Here is a 14,276-nt window from a genome sequence, read left to right on the forward strand (position 1 = left end):
AATGGCTGCGTGTGTTGGAACACGCTGTATGAAAACGTGCTATAAACCTGCTGGAAGTCACCATTCGGTCCAGTGGTTCATCTCTGCAGGTCTCTCTGCGGTCAGCGCTGGGAGAACCAGGGATGGCAGAGAACCATGTTTCGGCGGTGTCGAGCTGATTGAGGTGGACTGTGACCCAAACTGTGGATCGAATCAACTCTGAAGATGGGCTGGAACTCCAGGGCGGTCCTGATCAAAGGAGACGAAAACTGGTTGGATGGCCTGGGGGCTGACAGGTCTGAAGCTGGCTCCAGTGGGAGAAACCAGATACGCCAGAGGTTGAGAGAGACAATAAGGACCCAGGAGATGGAGCTCACAGTGGCGAAGGAGGAAAAGCAGGTCTTTACGGAGAAAAACCAGACCCTAGAGATGGAGCTCACAGTGGTGAAGGAGGAAAAGCAGGTCTTTATGGAGAAAAAACAGACCCTAGAGATGGAGCTCACAGTGGTGAAGGAGGAAAAGCAGGTCTTTATGGAGAAAAAACAGACCCTAGAGATGGAGCTCACAGTGACGAAGGAGGAAAAGCAGGTCTTTACGGAGAAAAACCAGACCCTAGAGATGGAGCTCACAGTGACGAAGGAGGAAAAGCAGGTCTTTACAGAGAAAAACCAGACCCTAGAGATGGAGCTCACAGTGGCGAAGGAGGAAAAGCAGGTCTTTACGGAGAAAAACCAGACCCTAGAGATGGAGCTCACAGTGGCGAAGGAGGAAAAGCAGGTCTTTACAGAGAAAAACCAGACCCTTGAGATGGAGCTTCAAAAGGCGAATGAGGAATACCAGACCCTGAAAGAGACTAAATGGATCATCAAGCCGGTAAGACAAGTGTTTAAGCATGAAAACCTGGTCCTTAAAGAGACACTAAGGGCCCAGGAGATGGAGCTCACAGTGGCGAAGGAGGAAAACCTGGTCCTGAAAGAGACAAACCGGAACCCGGAACTGGAGATGGAAATCCAACTGGTGAAAGAGGCCAAAGAGACCCAGGAGCTGGAGCTCCAACTGCTAAAGGAGAACAACCAGGTCTTTACGGAGAGAAACTGGACCCTAGAGATAGAGCTCCAAAAGGCGAATGAGGAACACCAGGTCCTGAAAGAGACTAAATGGATCCACAATCCGGGACGCCAAGTGTTTAAGCAGGGAAACCTGGTCCTGAAAGAGACAGAAAGGACCCAGGAGATGGAGCTCACGTTGGTGAAGGAGGAAAGCCTGGTCCTGAAAGAGACAGAAAGGACCCAGGAGATGGAGCTCACGGTGGTGAAGGAGGAAAGCCTGGTCCTGAAAGAGACAGAAAGGACCCAGGAGATGGAGCTCACGTTGGTGAAGGAGGAAAACCTGGTCCTGAAAGAGACAGAAAGGACCCAGGAGATGGAGCTCACGTTGGTGAAGGAGGACAACCTGGTCCAGAATGAGACAGAAAGGACCCAGGAGATGGAGCTCACGTTGGTGAAGGAGGAAAACCTGGTCCTGAAAGAGACAGAAAGGACCAAGGAGATGGAGCTCACGTTGGTGAAGGAGGACAACCTGGTCCAGAATGAGACACTAAGGACCAAGGAGATGGAGCTCACAGTGGCGAGGGAGGAAATCAAGGCCCTGAACAACAACAAACAGATCCAGGTGGTTAAGCTCAGAGGGGTTCAGGACGAAAACCAGATTGAAGTTGGACTGTTGAAGACGGAGCTCCAACAGATGAAGGACGAGAATAAGCTCCTTGAGGACATCTCTCTAAGACAAAAAAAAAAGAATAGAAGAATCTTTGGCAGGAGGATGGAGGGAAGAGAAATAGAGTTAGCAAAGATGAAGTCCAAAATGCAGGCTCTGGGGGACTAGGGTGGCGATGGGTAAGGAGGAGCTGAAGCCCGAGAAGGGACACGGTGCCTGGAGCCGGCGAAGGGACACGGGCCTGGAGCCGGAGAAGGGACACGGGGCCTGGAGCCAGCGAAGGGACACTCGGCCTGGAGCCGGCGAAGGGACACGGGGCCTGGAGCCAGCGAAGGGACACGGGGCCTGGAACCGCTGAAAGGACTCGGGGCCTGGAGCCGGCGAAGGGACTCGGGGCCTGGAGCCGGCGAAGGGACTCGGGGCCTGGAACCGGCGAAGGGACTCGGGGCCTGGAGCCGCTGAAGGGACTCGGGGCCTGGAGCAGCCGGGACTCGGGGCCTGGAGCCGCTGAAGGGACTCGGGGCCTGGAACCGCTGAAAGGACTCGGGGCCTGGAGCCGCTGAAAGGACTCGGGGCCTGGAGCCGGCGAAGGGACTCGGGGCCTGGAGCCGCTGAAAGGACTCGGGGCCTGGAGCCGGCGAAGGGACTCGGGGCCTGGAGCCGCTGAAAGGACTCGGGGCCTGGAGCCGCTGAAAGGACTCGGGGCCTGGAGCCGCTGAAGGGACTCGGGGCCTGGAGCCGGCGAAGGGACTCGGGGCCTGGAGCCGGCGAAGGGACACGGGGCCTGGGGCCGGCGAGGGGACACGGGGGCTGGAGCGCGAGGACACGGGCCTGGGCAGCCCGAAGGACACGGGCCTGGAGCCGGCGAAGGACACGGGGCCTGGAGGCAGCCGAAGGACACGGGCCTGGAGCCGGCGGAAGGACACAGGGCCAGGAGCCGAAGGACACGGGCCTGGAGCCGCGAAGGGACACGGGGCCTGGAGCCGGCGAAGGGACACGGGGCCTGGAGCCGGCGAAGGGACACGGGGCCTGGAGCCGCTGAAAGGACTCGGGGCCTGGAGCCGGCGAAGGGACACGGGGCCTGGAGCCGGCGAAGGGACACGGGGCCTGGAGCCGAAGGACACGGGGCCTGGAGCCGCTGAAAGGACTCGGGGCCTGGAGCCGCTGAAAGGACTCGGGGCCTGGAGCGAGAGAGGACACAGGGCCTGGAGCCGGGGCCTGGAGAAGAGACACGGGGCCTGGAGCCGGAGAAGGGCTGCGGGCCTGGGCCGGAGAAGGACACGGGCCCTGGAGCCGGAGAAGGGACACGGGCCTGGAGCGAGGAAAGGACTGGGGCCTGGGCCGGAAAGGGACACGGGGCCTGGAGCAGCGAAGGGACACGGGCCTGGAGACAGTGCGGCCAGGACACGGGCCTGGAGGCAGCGAAGGGACACGGGCCTGGAGCAGCCGAAGGGACACGGGCCTGGAGCAGCGAAGGGACAGGGGCCTGGAGCCGGCCTGGGCAGCCGAGGGACACGGGCCTGGAGCAGCGAGAAGACCTGAGGCCTGGAGCCCGGCGGGACACGGGGCCTGGAGCGGAGAAGGACACGGGCCTGGAGCCGGCGAGGACAGGGGCTGGAGCCGCTGAAGGACAGGGCCTGGAGCCGAGAAGGGACACACGGGCCTGGAGCAGCGAGGGACAGGCCTGGGCCGGCGAAGGACACGGGGCCAGGAGCCGCGAAGGGACGGGCCAGGGCCGCGGGACAAGGGCAGGAGCCGAGACAGGGCGACGGGCCTGAGAGCCGGAAGGCCTGGGCAGCGGGACACAGGCCTGGAGCCAGCGGCCGAAGGGACACGGGCCTGGGCAGCGAAGGACCAAGGACCTGGAGCAGCGGCTGGAGCCTGGGCCTGGGCCGCTGAAGAGACTCGGGGCCTGGAGCCGGAGAAGGGACACGGGCCTGGAGCCGCTGAAGGGACACGGACCCTAACCCTCCCAGTTGACTTCAATCTTTATTCTCTGGCGTCTCTTCCTTAAGATCACAGGCTTTTGGTTTGGGTTCTGAAATCAAAAGAAAAATGAAAGACTTTGAGGAGTCGCTTCAGGTCAGTCATTATTATCAACAGCATTATATTGTTGTTCATGCACAGCTTATGGCATGAAGAGAGTAGTGAAGTTGAAAATGGCAACAACGTGAGCATTACTTCACGGACAAGGACACCAGAAATGAATGGCACCAGTAAGGAGAAAAAACGATAACAAATGTTTTTTGAGGATGGAGAAAGACATCGGACAGATATTAGGGACAAAAAACATTGTCATCATTATTATTATTAAACCAACGTAGAAAACAAGGTCATGAAACACAAAACCAAAGTGGGATCCGAGAGTTGGATGTGTTCTGTAATTCTTGCTGGGCGAGACAGAGTTATGATCATAGTGCTCATGAATCTGTGGCCTCTCTAGAGGATGTTGACACTGGAGCCTTAGCATATGAAGTGATTTCCAAGGTAAACAAATACTTTTCTAAATTAAATTTGAAAATGATGGAAAAGAGCTCCAGAGGCGAAACAGGAGCCTTGGCAAATAATCCTTAATTTATGTTAATTATACTCAAGTTTCAAACAGAAAGTGCTTATTATTTACGGATTACACAACATAACGGGAACTCTGAACGTTCCTCCTCTGTTGACAGCAGGACGAGAAGAGACGAGATCAAATCTATTACCGTCTACCGTATAATGCATTATTGACTTCTTCTCTTCCTGCATCGAGTTGGAGACGCATGTGGCAATCGCTCGTAGATAATAATAGTTCATCGCCTGGCTGAATTATAAAAAACACACCCAATGTGTCACATGAAGACGGAAGAATGTTTGGTTTTTTTGTCAAGAGAAAGAAGATGGAAAGAAAACAGCATGGATCCCATTGGTCAGTCCTACTTACCAGGTTATTTCTGTCCTGCTGCATTGTTTGACAGCAGTGAAACCACACAGGACAGGGTGAGGCTGGGTGGGTGGGGGTACAACACAGATAGATTATTGTTCCTCGGATCAAACATAAATCGAAACAAAAAGGGTCAACGGTCACTAAAGTACATCATAAAACACACAAAACCATCAACAAAATACTTCATTTATTATCCGACAAATCTGCTTGATATTTATATTCTCCAAGATCACTCGCCGCCAACAACAAATATAAATGAAGCATGTGCTGTAAAAATAAAAGATCATTCGGAAACGTTCAGTGTAAGCAAGCCAATCAAAATATGTCGTTGATCAGCCATTTTGACAAGTGTAGAAAAAGAAAAAGAAGCCGGGAGGTTTCCAGGACAAGTGGGTTAAGAGGCATTGATTCAGTTTGTGGAAGAGCAGGCAGCACGGGCTTATTAATCATTTAGATGGTGCCACCAACCTCAACACCCTCCCCCCCCCCCACAGTGTAAAAGAAGGAGATCTTTTTAACACGGCCATGTTCAGACATGCCTGGAGTGGAAAACATCTGTCTTCGCAATTTAAACATGAGTGAGAATGTGCACAAGGACAGCATAAGTCAACACACGAGCATCTCCTGAATCCACATCATAATTAGGGAGGCGCGTTCTATTCACATGGCTCAACTACCTGGAAGAGTTTAAACAAGGTGCGTCCATCAGAGGCGACCATCTCCAGCAGCATGTCAAACTGCTGGCCCTCTGTGGTTCCACTGTAGGGGGCGCAGAGGGCAAAGGTTAAGAAGTCCAGTAAGGCGCTGATGACCAGAGCTCCTGTTCCATGGTCCTGTAAAGAAAAAGAAGAAAACAGGCAATGTGCGCCTAGATCTAGGAAACCCACGTCTCTTTACAAACATAAACTTCTACCAGTTTGCTGACAATAAAAAACAAACGTACCACGTTGGTGATTAATTTTTCGAGCAGGTTTTCCAGGAACTTCTTTGAAGACAGCAGCGAGGCCTTGTTCAGCTGCTCCTGCCTCAGGTCGTAGTCATCGTGCATCGGCTGCAAAAGCGGCAAGATAAAAGACACACGGAGTTTCATCTGATTGATGCATTTGTTTGCAGTTGGCTGACGCCCAGATGTTTGGGGGACATACTTACACACATAAGTGCACAGAGCATGTCTACAGCAGCATGCGTCACACTGTTGTTCCGTTTAAAGCTTTCACGGTCTTTACTCCCAACTTTTCCCTGAACCTAGAACACACAAACATTCACAGAATTATCAACGCCACTGAAATGACCATGCCGTAAAAGCGTAGGGTTATAAGCAACATAATGTAAACAATACAAATAATGTGTTATTTAAAATAGGTCTGCGGTTGGCCACACAAAGAATGAAATTGCTTCAAAAGCGACTTGTTGCTTCTTTGCTCAAAAGGGTGTCACATCCTCTCCTGCACTGAACTACTAAGTTACCATATCAAATAAGTTTCCCTGAAAGCAAAAATAAACCATTTATGTCTTTATAGTGGTCCGTGTCTTGTATAGTGGTCTGAGGGGAACACCAAGCTACTCTGGCAATGAATCATCCAGGAAAACCAATTCTCATTAGCTTCGCAGGAACAAATAATAAACAGTAAACACAGTTCCTCTCATACATCTCAGTGACCTGCAAAGACGATGGGGTTCTCAAATCTTGTGATGTGGAGGAATATAAAAGGATACAAATGGGCAAAGCAGAGAGGGGAAAAGATGGAGGAAAGGTCGAGAGGAATCGAGGCAGACGGCTTGACTGAACACGGTGAAGTGACATAACCTCCCTTCTGAAGTGCCTGTCTAAAACGCCTGAGATGAAAGCAGAACCGAGATAAAAGAGGAGAAGGCTGGTCGATAGGCAAAGAGACTTTGGAAAAGAGTAAGCGGGATAAGAAACAGAGACAGGCAAAAGGGCAGACTGAGATGTATGGATTCATATTTACGTTGCATCTGTGACTCCAGACCCTTGACCAGACCTTGGAATGACAGAGCATGCCTGTTACCAGCAGCTCAACAGAAAGTACACTTCAAAGAAATAAAAGCAGGAGGACACAGGGGCATGACGGTTGAATTCTTACTTGGGCAGCTGGGTAAAGGCCTGGAAGCCGGCCTTGGAGGCCACCAGGCGTCGAATGGCCTGGAAATGTCTCTCCAGCTCCGTGTTAAGAGTCGGCAGCTCGGCCTCCTGGGATAAGAGAGCCAGGATGGCGTTGTTGATGAGCTTCTCTTTGTTCTCGGAGAAAAGACCCTGAAGAGAGAGAGAGAGAGAGAGGTAAAGACGGGGAAATTCGCATGACTTCTGCTCTGGCCGACTGACATAAAAACACATGGATTGAGCACACTCACATCTTGGGTGACTGCATGCAGCACTCCACTGTAGGAGATGTTGGCGTTGAATCTGAACACTGCATCTGCAAAGTTTCCATCTTAAGCAAAGGGACGAGGAAGGGAACCATTAAGCGAGAGAACACTAACCAAAGACATTTGAAGCTTTGACCTTATGGTGGCCATTCAAGTCGTGGGCACGGTGGCTCAGTGGTTAGCACTGTCGCCTCAGAGCAAGAAGGCTCTGGGTTCGAATCGTGTCCCGGTGTCGTTCCAGGTCCTTTCTGTGTGCAGTTTGCATGTTCTCCTCGTGTCTGCGTGGGTTTACTCGGGTACTCGGGTACTCCGGTTCCCCACCATCATAAAGACATGCACCGCAGCCTCACCCGGTTCGTATGGATGTGAATGAATGCTGGTGGTGGGGGAGGGCCGATTGGGGAGGGGCGTGGCGCTGATTGGGGAGGGGCCGTGGCGCTGATTGGCGCTTCCGTCAGTCTGCCCCAGGGCAGCTGTGGCTACTGATGTAGCTCACCACCACCGGTATGACTGTGTGTATGACTACTGGACTCTGTAAAGCGACTTCGGGTGCCTTGAGAAGCGCTATATAAAATAAATGATTATTATTATTAATCTCATGAGACAAGGTGCTTGGACTCACTTGGAGGCGCCGCCAGGAACTTGAGATGCAAACTCTCCACCTCCTCGTCACGGGCATGCTCAGCAGGCCCCACCTTTTGTTCCTGATCTTGGGACTCCATCGAGTAGGCTGGCTAACAAAGAGTCCCTACAGGCGCACAGGCGACAGACTCAGCTCAAAGCAATACAGAAGCGCAGTCACCGGAGAGTGCGGCAGACTCGTGCACACAAGCAAATTACTCATGTCGTAAAAATGTGGTTATTACGAGGGGAAAAAAGGCAAATGAGCTCGTTTAATAAAGCCACAGGGCCTGTAGTGTAAACACAAAGATGGGTGGATGTGTACCTTTCTGTGGAGGAAAACCTTCTGATCTGACCTGGAATGAATTCAACCGTAAACACCTGAGGGTTGTCCACGTCACAGATGAGAGCAAAAACCTGAGGGGAGACGATGCGAGAGGATGAGAGTGAGGAAAAAAAGGGAAAAGCACACAGACGCCGGTGGTTCCGTCCAGCTGCTAACTTGCAGTGATGAAGTTCATACTCGATGAAACAAGACAATTGACAGCCTTCTTCACAGGAGCACCACGAGACAGAACTACGTGGTTGTGGGTGTAAACATTTCAGCTTTGAGGTGACGATGACTCGGTGCCGCTGTAGTTTCTCGGTGCTCACCTCTCCAAAGGGTTTGATGGTGACGATGTTGTGCGACGAAGCGGGTCTCGCTCCACCAGACAAGTCTCCGTCAGGGCCAGAATACGCTTCACGGGCTCCTAAGGAGGAGGCAGACGGGTCATTCAGAGCACTAAATAGATGATATATTTGCACTCCTTTATTTTACGCACGCTGAACAATTTGCATTGCAACTGCTGCACAACTATTTCCTCTCTGGCTAAATAAAGTTTATTCGTATCTTATTTTATATATTGTACTTAAAAAAGTGTTAATAAAGACAACTGAGAGCAAAAGTAGGTCAATACTTTGAGATTTGCTTGCGAATGAAAAATGATAATTGCCATCAAGTTCATCATTTGACCGAAGGCAACACAAGGGTTAAAGGTGTTTGCATGTTGACCATACCCGTGTTCTACATCAAACATTCAGAACAGAACAATCTCAGCTCTGTAATGAGGCTCATTGTCCTCGCCGTGTTCTCTGGTTCTCTGACTGACAGGCTGCTAATGAGCCTTACCTGTAAGGTGGGAGGTCCTTTGTGATTTACTGAGTGTTCATTGGTTGTTTTTCCCAAAATGTTGACAGACAAACGGATTGACCAATCACGTTGAAGGTTTCGTGTGTCGAGTTCTTTCCGCGTCCGTCGCGAACCCGACGCGTGCCCGACTCCTCCTCTGTGTATCAGGGGAGGACGGGAAGGAGAAGCAGGGGAAAACCGACTGATTCATCCACGAGTTAAACTGATTTCTGCTCCTTATTTTAGCGGAGAAATAATTGTTTTAAAAACGGAAAGTGTAAAACTTCACGAACACCGGAGTAAACAAAGTTGCGTTAAAATATTTTTGTGTGTTAACGCCGCCAAATGTCGCATAGATTAACGTTAACGCTGACAGCCCTAATATACATATACATATATGTGTATATATACATATATATATATATATATATATGTGTATATATACACATATATGTGTATACACATATATATATATATATGTAGATACATAAATTCCTCGTTTGTGTCAACATTCCTGGCAATAAAAGGTTTCTGATTCTGATTATACATAAATATATGTATATATATATATACATAAATATATATACACACATATATATACACTAATCTCCAGACTCGGTGACCTCACACAGTCGTGTGACCTCAGAGGTCAGAGGTCGCTCACCTTGCCCTTCTGTTTGAGGGGCTCGATGCTCAGGCTGTCGGCCGATGTCCACGATGGTTCCCAGCTGGAAGGCGTCGGCGGGTGTGGCGCCCACGGCTTCCCGTCCTCCATCGCTCTGCAACACACAACACATCTCCTCCTCTCCCTCCCTACACAGGTATGAACACACACACACATCTCCTCCTCTCTCTCTCCTGGAGGCCGAGCGGCCCCTTCAGGTGTTGTTCAGAGCGTTTCATGGGATCATTATTGGTGGAAGTCAACGCATTGAGGTCACGGGTTCAAACCCTTTCAACGAGCGTCCTGGCGTCTCGTTGAAACACGTAAAAGCCTCGCCGTTGCTCCTAGTGGACAAAACCGGCATTGCATTCAATTACAACATTAAAAAGGGTCAGATGAGTTTCTTCCTCCTCCACTTGCCGGCATGGTGCAGGTTCAGGTGGAGGCGCACCGCGTCCTCTTCCTGGTGCTTTTGGTTTCCGTTCGTTCTGCATCAAGTCTCAAATGTAGACTTGTGAAGGCTTTAAAAACTAAAGGACCGTCTTTTCGCGCTCGAACCGTTTCTGGATCGCCGTCCTCTCGTGTGCGCTCGAGGGCCTGGAGAATGTGAACAGAGCAGCACGGTTCCTCTGAAGAGAACCTTTAATGAGCGCTCCGTTGACTTCAATCAGACCTGCAGAGGCGAGGGAGGAGGGGCGAAGGGGCCCAGAGAGTTCTCACGGCGACAGGCGGCATCGGACCCACGGCCATCAAGGCCAGGGGAGCCGCTAATACAGACCGGGACCGAGGCCATGTCCGCCGTCACCACGAGGACGAGGAGAGATAAAAGAAATGCTGCCACCAGGGGGCGACTGTAGAAGTCTCTGCTTCATGTGCTAAAGCTGCATTCTCTCTCCTGACCACCAGGGGCGACTCCTCTGGTTGTATAGAAGTCTATGCTTCATGTGTTAAAGCTGCATTCTCTCTCCTGACCAGGGGCGACTCCTCTGGTTGTATAGAAGTCTATGCTTCATGTGTTAAAGCTGCATTCTCTCCTGTCCACCAGGGGCGACTCCTCTGGTTGTATAGAAGTCTATGCTTCATGTGTTAAAGCTGCATTCTCTCTCCTGACCACCAGGGGGCGACTCCTCTGGTTGTATAGAAGTCTATGCTTCATGTGTTGAAGCTGCATTCTCTCTCCTGACCACCAGGGGGCGACTCCTCTGGTTGTATAGAAGTATCTGCTTCACGACCAGCATTTCTTCCAGCATATAAAATGCAAATAAATTGTTTTTACACATCACATTAAATAAAAATAAATAAAACCCTTATGGCCAACTGAATGAACTCCTTTCAGACTTGTATTTAAGGTCCTATAGGAATAACATGGTTGGATTTGAGAACAAATTGCAGTTTGTCAGTGAAAAAAAACAGTCTGTAAAATCAATGTTTAGCATTGAATAGGAAGTAAGAGTTGTAGTCATACGAGTTGAGATACTAATGTAATTGACATGGTAAAAGGTATGCATTGTATTTTTATCTGAATAATTGATTTATCCTCCTTCACGTCCACCTTTAACAGTGTTGCTCCCATATGGGAAGCCGCTCATCTCTTCACAACCAGACAACTTGGACTTTACTGGACGCTAGCAGTTCAACCACTCGAGCTGACTGATCCGCCAGCAGTGACTCACATCTACATGATTGAGTCTCTTGCTCCATTTTTATAAGATACAAATATTTCTGTGGTTAAAGATCACATCATGGAACTGACTTTTCCTAAAAAACCTTCTAAAGAACAAATTTAAGGAAAAAATCGGAGTATATTGGTGAATGAGGCCCAATGAGAGAGAAAAAGGACAACGAGTGTATAGCAAACCTGCTTAAGTACGTAAATCACGAACAACACAAACCAAAGATCTTAACACGGGCAACCTCCATTGCATTTGATGGTCACTACGTCTATGACTCAATGGTTTCAGTCCAACAATCCTGCTATGGAGTCATGCAGCAGGCTTACAGTATGCCTTCAATAGTGATGAATGGAGAGCAGACCATCTCCACGGGACAAACATGGTGCACAGAGGGTTTAACCAGGGAATGACAACGGTTGACAGGAGGGAGAAGAACAAAGGGTGAGTGACAAAGACGGCACAAAAACAGAATTGGTTGTGGATAATAACCTGCTGTGGAGAAGCAAAGCTTACAGTTTTGGGCACTTCGTATGCGATCTGTGTGGAGACGCCGCCCATGTCCAGGACACCGGCAGTCCTTTTCCTCATCAGCGCCTCCTGCTGATCGCTGCCTGGGACATGAACCTCCACGACAGCTTTGTCATCTTGAAGGATTAACAGGAGAGGTGATGGAGTCAGGCAGAGCAGGGATATCACGTGAATGAATGATATACAGCGTTACTACAATTCAATTACTACTTGGTACTCCTTACCATTGTGCACATGGTTGAACCTTCCGAGGACAAAGTTTATTCCAATCCATGCATAGACACCTAAAACAAATGATTACAAACTGTTCTGTTAATATATTCACTTTTACAAGCATCTTCAATCCCATAAATCAGGGCCTATCAATGATCATTTGATGCCCATGTTAGTTTGCCTTTAAAGTCTTTCAACGTCAAAGACGTGGTGAATCAAAACCATGGCATTGTATCGAATATGGTACGATCCAAATGTTTGATGAAGTCATGAATCTAAATAAAGCGCTTGCATTGCAATACATTCTACACTCAGCATTCTGCTTTGTATTCATATATTTGCATTATCCCTTTTATTTACCTTCCTGTTTTCCAGAAATCACTTCCACATGGGAATCGGAGAAGAGGAAGTTGAAGTGGACGGGGATGTCAGTTCTCAGATCCTCAAGAAGTGCTTCTTGTTGACTGAGATTAAATAATCACAGAAACGGCCTCATAAGATATATGGCATGTACGACATCAATGCTTCTCTCGTTTCAGTGCAACATTGTTTAGACCTGGGGAATGAACATTTCTTGAAACTATTTATATCTGGGGTAACATGATGAGATTATGCTCATTAAACCAGGCGGTACCTTTCAGGAAGGATTCTCATTCCGGCGGTGCACAGGATGTACAAGGGAGTTTCTTGGTGCTTATTTTTGGGAATGTGTTCGGACGCAAAGCTCAGAAGTGGATAGATATAATCACTGGCTTTCTCAGGTGTTTTAGCCAATTCAGAGATACCTAAAAGGAAAAACACAACGACCAAAAATATATCTTTTAGAGGGTAAACAACAAGCTAGCATGTATGGTTTTGCTTTACATTATATTTCATCATGTAAGAAGTCTAAGAAACGGTGCTAATCGTTAATTAATGCACATGTCCTCTCCTTTAAATACCGTCTTCATTAGCGAGAACCCGAGCCAGACGTGTCTTACCTGGTTTGATCTTCATGACCACCGGCTTGCGGTGTTGATCTCTCATTGCGAATGTCCAGCAGTTCACGGGGATTACCGTTATGCCGGGGCCAGCAGTACACAAATACCCTGGAGCCACTGCTGCCACAGTCCACCACCAGGCCGTAGTTCAGGTTGGGGTTGCTTGTATCTGCTGCATCCACATCATTCACCTTTGCCAAGTGCCTTTTGAACAACAGAGATGTGTTAAGACACCATTGCCTGTGGTCATTGCAACATAAACACCGAGCAGATGTTTAGCAGTTTACCTGTGGAAGTGATTTTCCTCTCTGATCCATCGGGCGTGCCCCTTTCCAGTGACAAGCAGCAGGTAGAGCAGTCCTATGAGGCAGAGCACCAGGCCGATGAAGAGCAGCTGTCTGAGGGAAGGTACCAGGAGCCGAGGAAGAACCTGGGACGAGAGGCTGAAATGCCACGGTGCTGGGAAAAGGCACGAGAAGCTGATCCTTTCAACAGATGGAAGAGAAGAGAGCCTGAGCAGAGTACGACTAACATTATCCCAGGATGAGATTTGATACAAGTTCACGAAACAATCCCCATCCCCATGAATGACAGCAAACCAACCTTCCCATGATGCAGATGTCTTGTACTTGTTAGTGTACTTAAACTGTAAATCAAGAATCAGTCTCCTGCAGATCGGAGCTGTGGCTTGATCCACGGCTCCATCGCTGGTCCCGCACTCGTCATCGTGACCTTTCAGGACCAAAGAGCGAACATCTTAACATCTGTAAGGTAACTTCAGAGGTCTTGAATGAGAAAAACAGCCTCACGGTGGATAAAACGGGAAGACGAGTGATGGGTTACACTCATCTGTTGGGATATATTGCTACGTTGCGCTGCTGTAACGGGATTTTAAACGAATTAAAACTGACCCAAATAGAAAGGACGAGAGGGGAAATAAAACCAGTTAAAAAATAAGAAATAAAGTAAGCGAACGTTTACAGACGTCTGTGGATATCTAGCTACGTTGGTGTAACGAACGTGACGTGTTCGGCTGTCGGTTAGCTCACGGAGCGAGATGTCCCGTTACGCACCGTGTCAACACTGAGAAGTCATGTGTCCGTGGCCTTTACATCGTTTCATACTTACTCGCAAATACATGAAAGTCCCTCCTTTTTCTTGAAAAATATTAGTTACATTTCAGTGCCGCCAGATGCTAACCGCTGGCTAACGCTGAGCTCGTATGTGGCAGGTCTCCGGTAAGTGACGTGGAAGTCTCGAACACGGTGCGTTTGATTTTGACTCCACGTTGCCCGGATAAGAAGTTGAGGAACCGAATGCAACCCCCGCCCACATTATTCTTCTTCGTTTTCTTTTAAGAGCGGGTTGCAACAAGGACTAAAGCGCAATATCGCCATCTACTGGCTGGAATGTGAAC

At 49.4% G+C, this 14,276-nt stretch overlaps 3 protein-coding genes across 5 annotated transcripts; 1 reads left to right on the top strand and 2 right to left on the bottom strand.

Annotated features, from left to right (window-relative positions):
• The first annotated feature begins 204 nt into the window (after positions 1-204).
• Positions 205-2,107, top strand: LOC130197394 (myosin-3-like). Its single transcript, XM_056420055.1, has one exon. It carries the CDS (start codon positions 205-207, stop codon positions 1,861-1,863), a length of 1,659 nt encoding a protein of 552 aa, XP_056276030.1. The 3' UTR covers positions 1,864-2,107.
• Positions 2,108-4,793: 2,686 nt separating this feature from the next.
• LOC130197395 (dnaJ homolog subfamily C member 13-like) lies at positions 4,794-9,576 on the bottom strand. The gene is made up of 9 exons (XM_056420056.1): positions 9,466-9,576; positions 8,285-8,382; positions 7,956-8,047; positions 6,995-7,074; positions 6,727-6,896; positions 6,592-6,624; positions 5,771-5,866; positions 5,565-5,672; positions 4,794-5,454 (listed from the first exon to the last, which is right to left on the bottom strand). The coding sequence occupies exons 1-7, from the start codon at positions 9,574-9,576 to the stop codon at positions 5,809-5,811; spliced, it is 642 nt and encodes a 213-aa protein (XP_056276031.1). The 3' UTR covers positions 4,794-5,454; positions 5,565-5,672; positions 5,771-5,808.
• A 1,526-nt stretch (positions 9,577-11,102) lies between these two features.
• Positions 11,103-12,900, bottom strand: LOC130196174 (ectonucleoside triphosphate diphosphohydrolase 4-like). Of its 3 annotated transcripts, none has more exons than XM_056418066.1 (6): positions 12,860-12,900; positions 12,514-12,664; positions 12,240-12,343; positions 11,891-11,950; positions 11,652-11,782; positions 11,103-11,471 (listed from the first exon to the last, which is right to left on the bottom strand). In XM_056418066.1, exons 1-6 carry the CDS (start codon positions 12,873-12,875, stop codon positions 11,448-11,450), a joined length of 486 nt encoding a protein of 161 aa, XP_056274041.1. In that variant the 5' UTR covers positions 12,876-12,900; the 3' UTR covers positions 11,103-11,447. The 3 variants fall into 3 exon arrangements, with proteins under 3 accessions (XP_056274041.1, XP_056274040.1, XP_056274039.1); XM_056418065.1 differs by having other exon boundaries at positions 11,103-11,502; XM_056418064.1 differs by having other exon boundaries at positions 11,103-11,782.
• Positions 12,901-14,276: the final 1,376 nt, after the last annotated feature.

The sequence above is a fragment of the Pseudoliparis swirei genome, chromosome 7 (assembly GCF_029220125.1).
Source record: "Pseudoliparis swirei isolate HS2019 ecotype Mariana Trench chromosome 7, NWPU_hadal_v1, whole genome shotgun sequence".
Taxonomy (NCBI): Eukaryota; Metazoa; Chordata; class Actinopteri; order Perciformes; family Liparidae; genus Pseudoliparis; species Pseudoliparis swirei.

What these genes read in the sequence shown, in the direction of transcription:
- LOC130197394 (XM_056420055.1), top strand. Translation starts at nt 205, where the DNA reads ATGGGCTGGAACTCCAGGGCGGTCCTGATCAAAGGAGACGAAAACTGG.
- LOC130197395 (XM_056420056.1), bottom strand. Translation starts at nt 9,576, where the DNA reads ATGGAGGACGGGAAGCCGTGGGCGCCACACCCGCCGACGCCTTCCAGC. An exon ending in CCATCAAACCCTTTGGAGAG is followed by an intron (nt 8,048 to 8,284) that starts GTGAGCACCGAG and finishes GTCTCCCCTCAG; the next exon opens with GTTTTTGCTCTCATCTGTGA. An exon ending in TCTGGAGTCACAGATGCAAC is followed by an intron (nt 5,867 to 6,591) that starts GTAAATATGAAT and finishes TGTGTGTTCTAG; the next exon opens with GTTCAGGGAAAAGTTGGGAG.
- LOC130196174 (XM_056418064.1), bottom strand. An exon ending in ATGAGAATCCTTCCTGAAAG is followed by an intron (nt 12,344 to 12,513) that starts GTACCGCCTGGT and finishes ATTTAATCTCAG; the next exon opens with TCAACAAGAAGCACTTCTTG. An exon ending in GATTTCTGGAAAACAGGAAG is followed by an intron (nt 11,951 to 12,239) that starts GTAAATAAAAGG and finishes CATTTGTTTTAG; the next exon opens with GTGTCTATGCATGGATTGGA.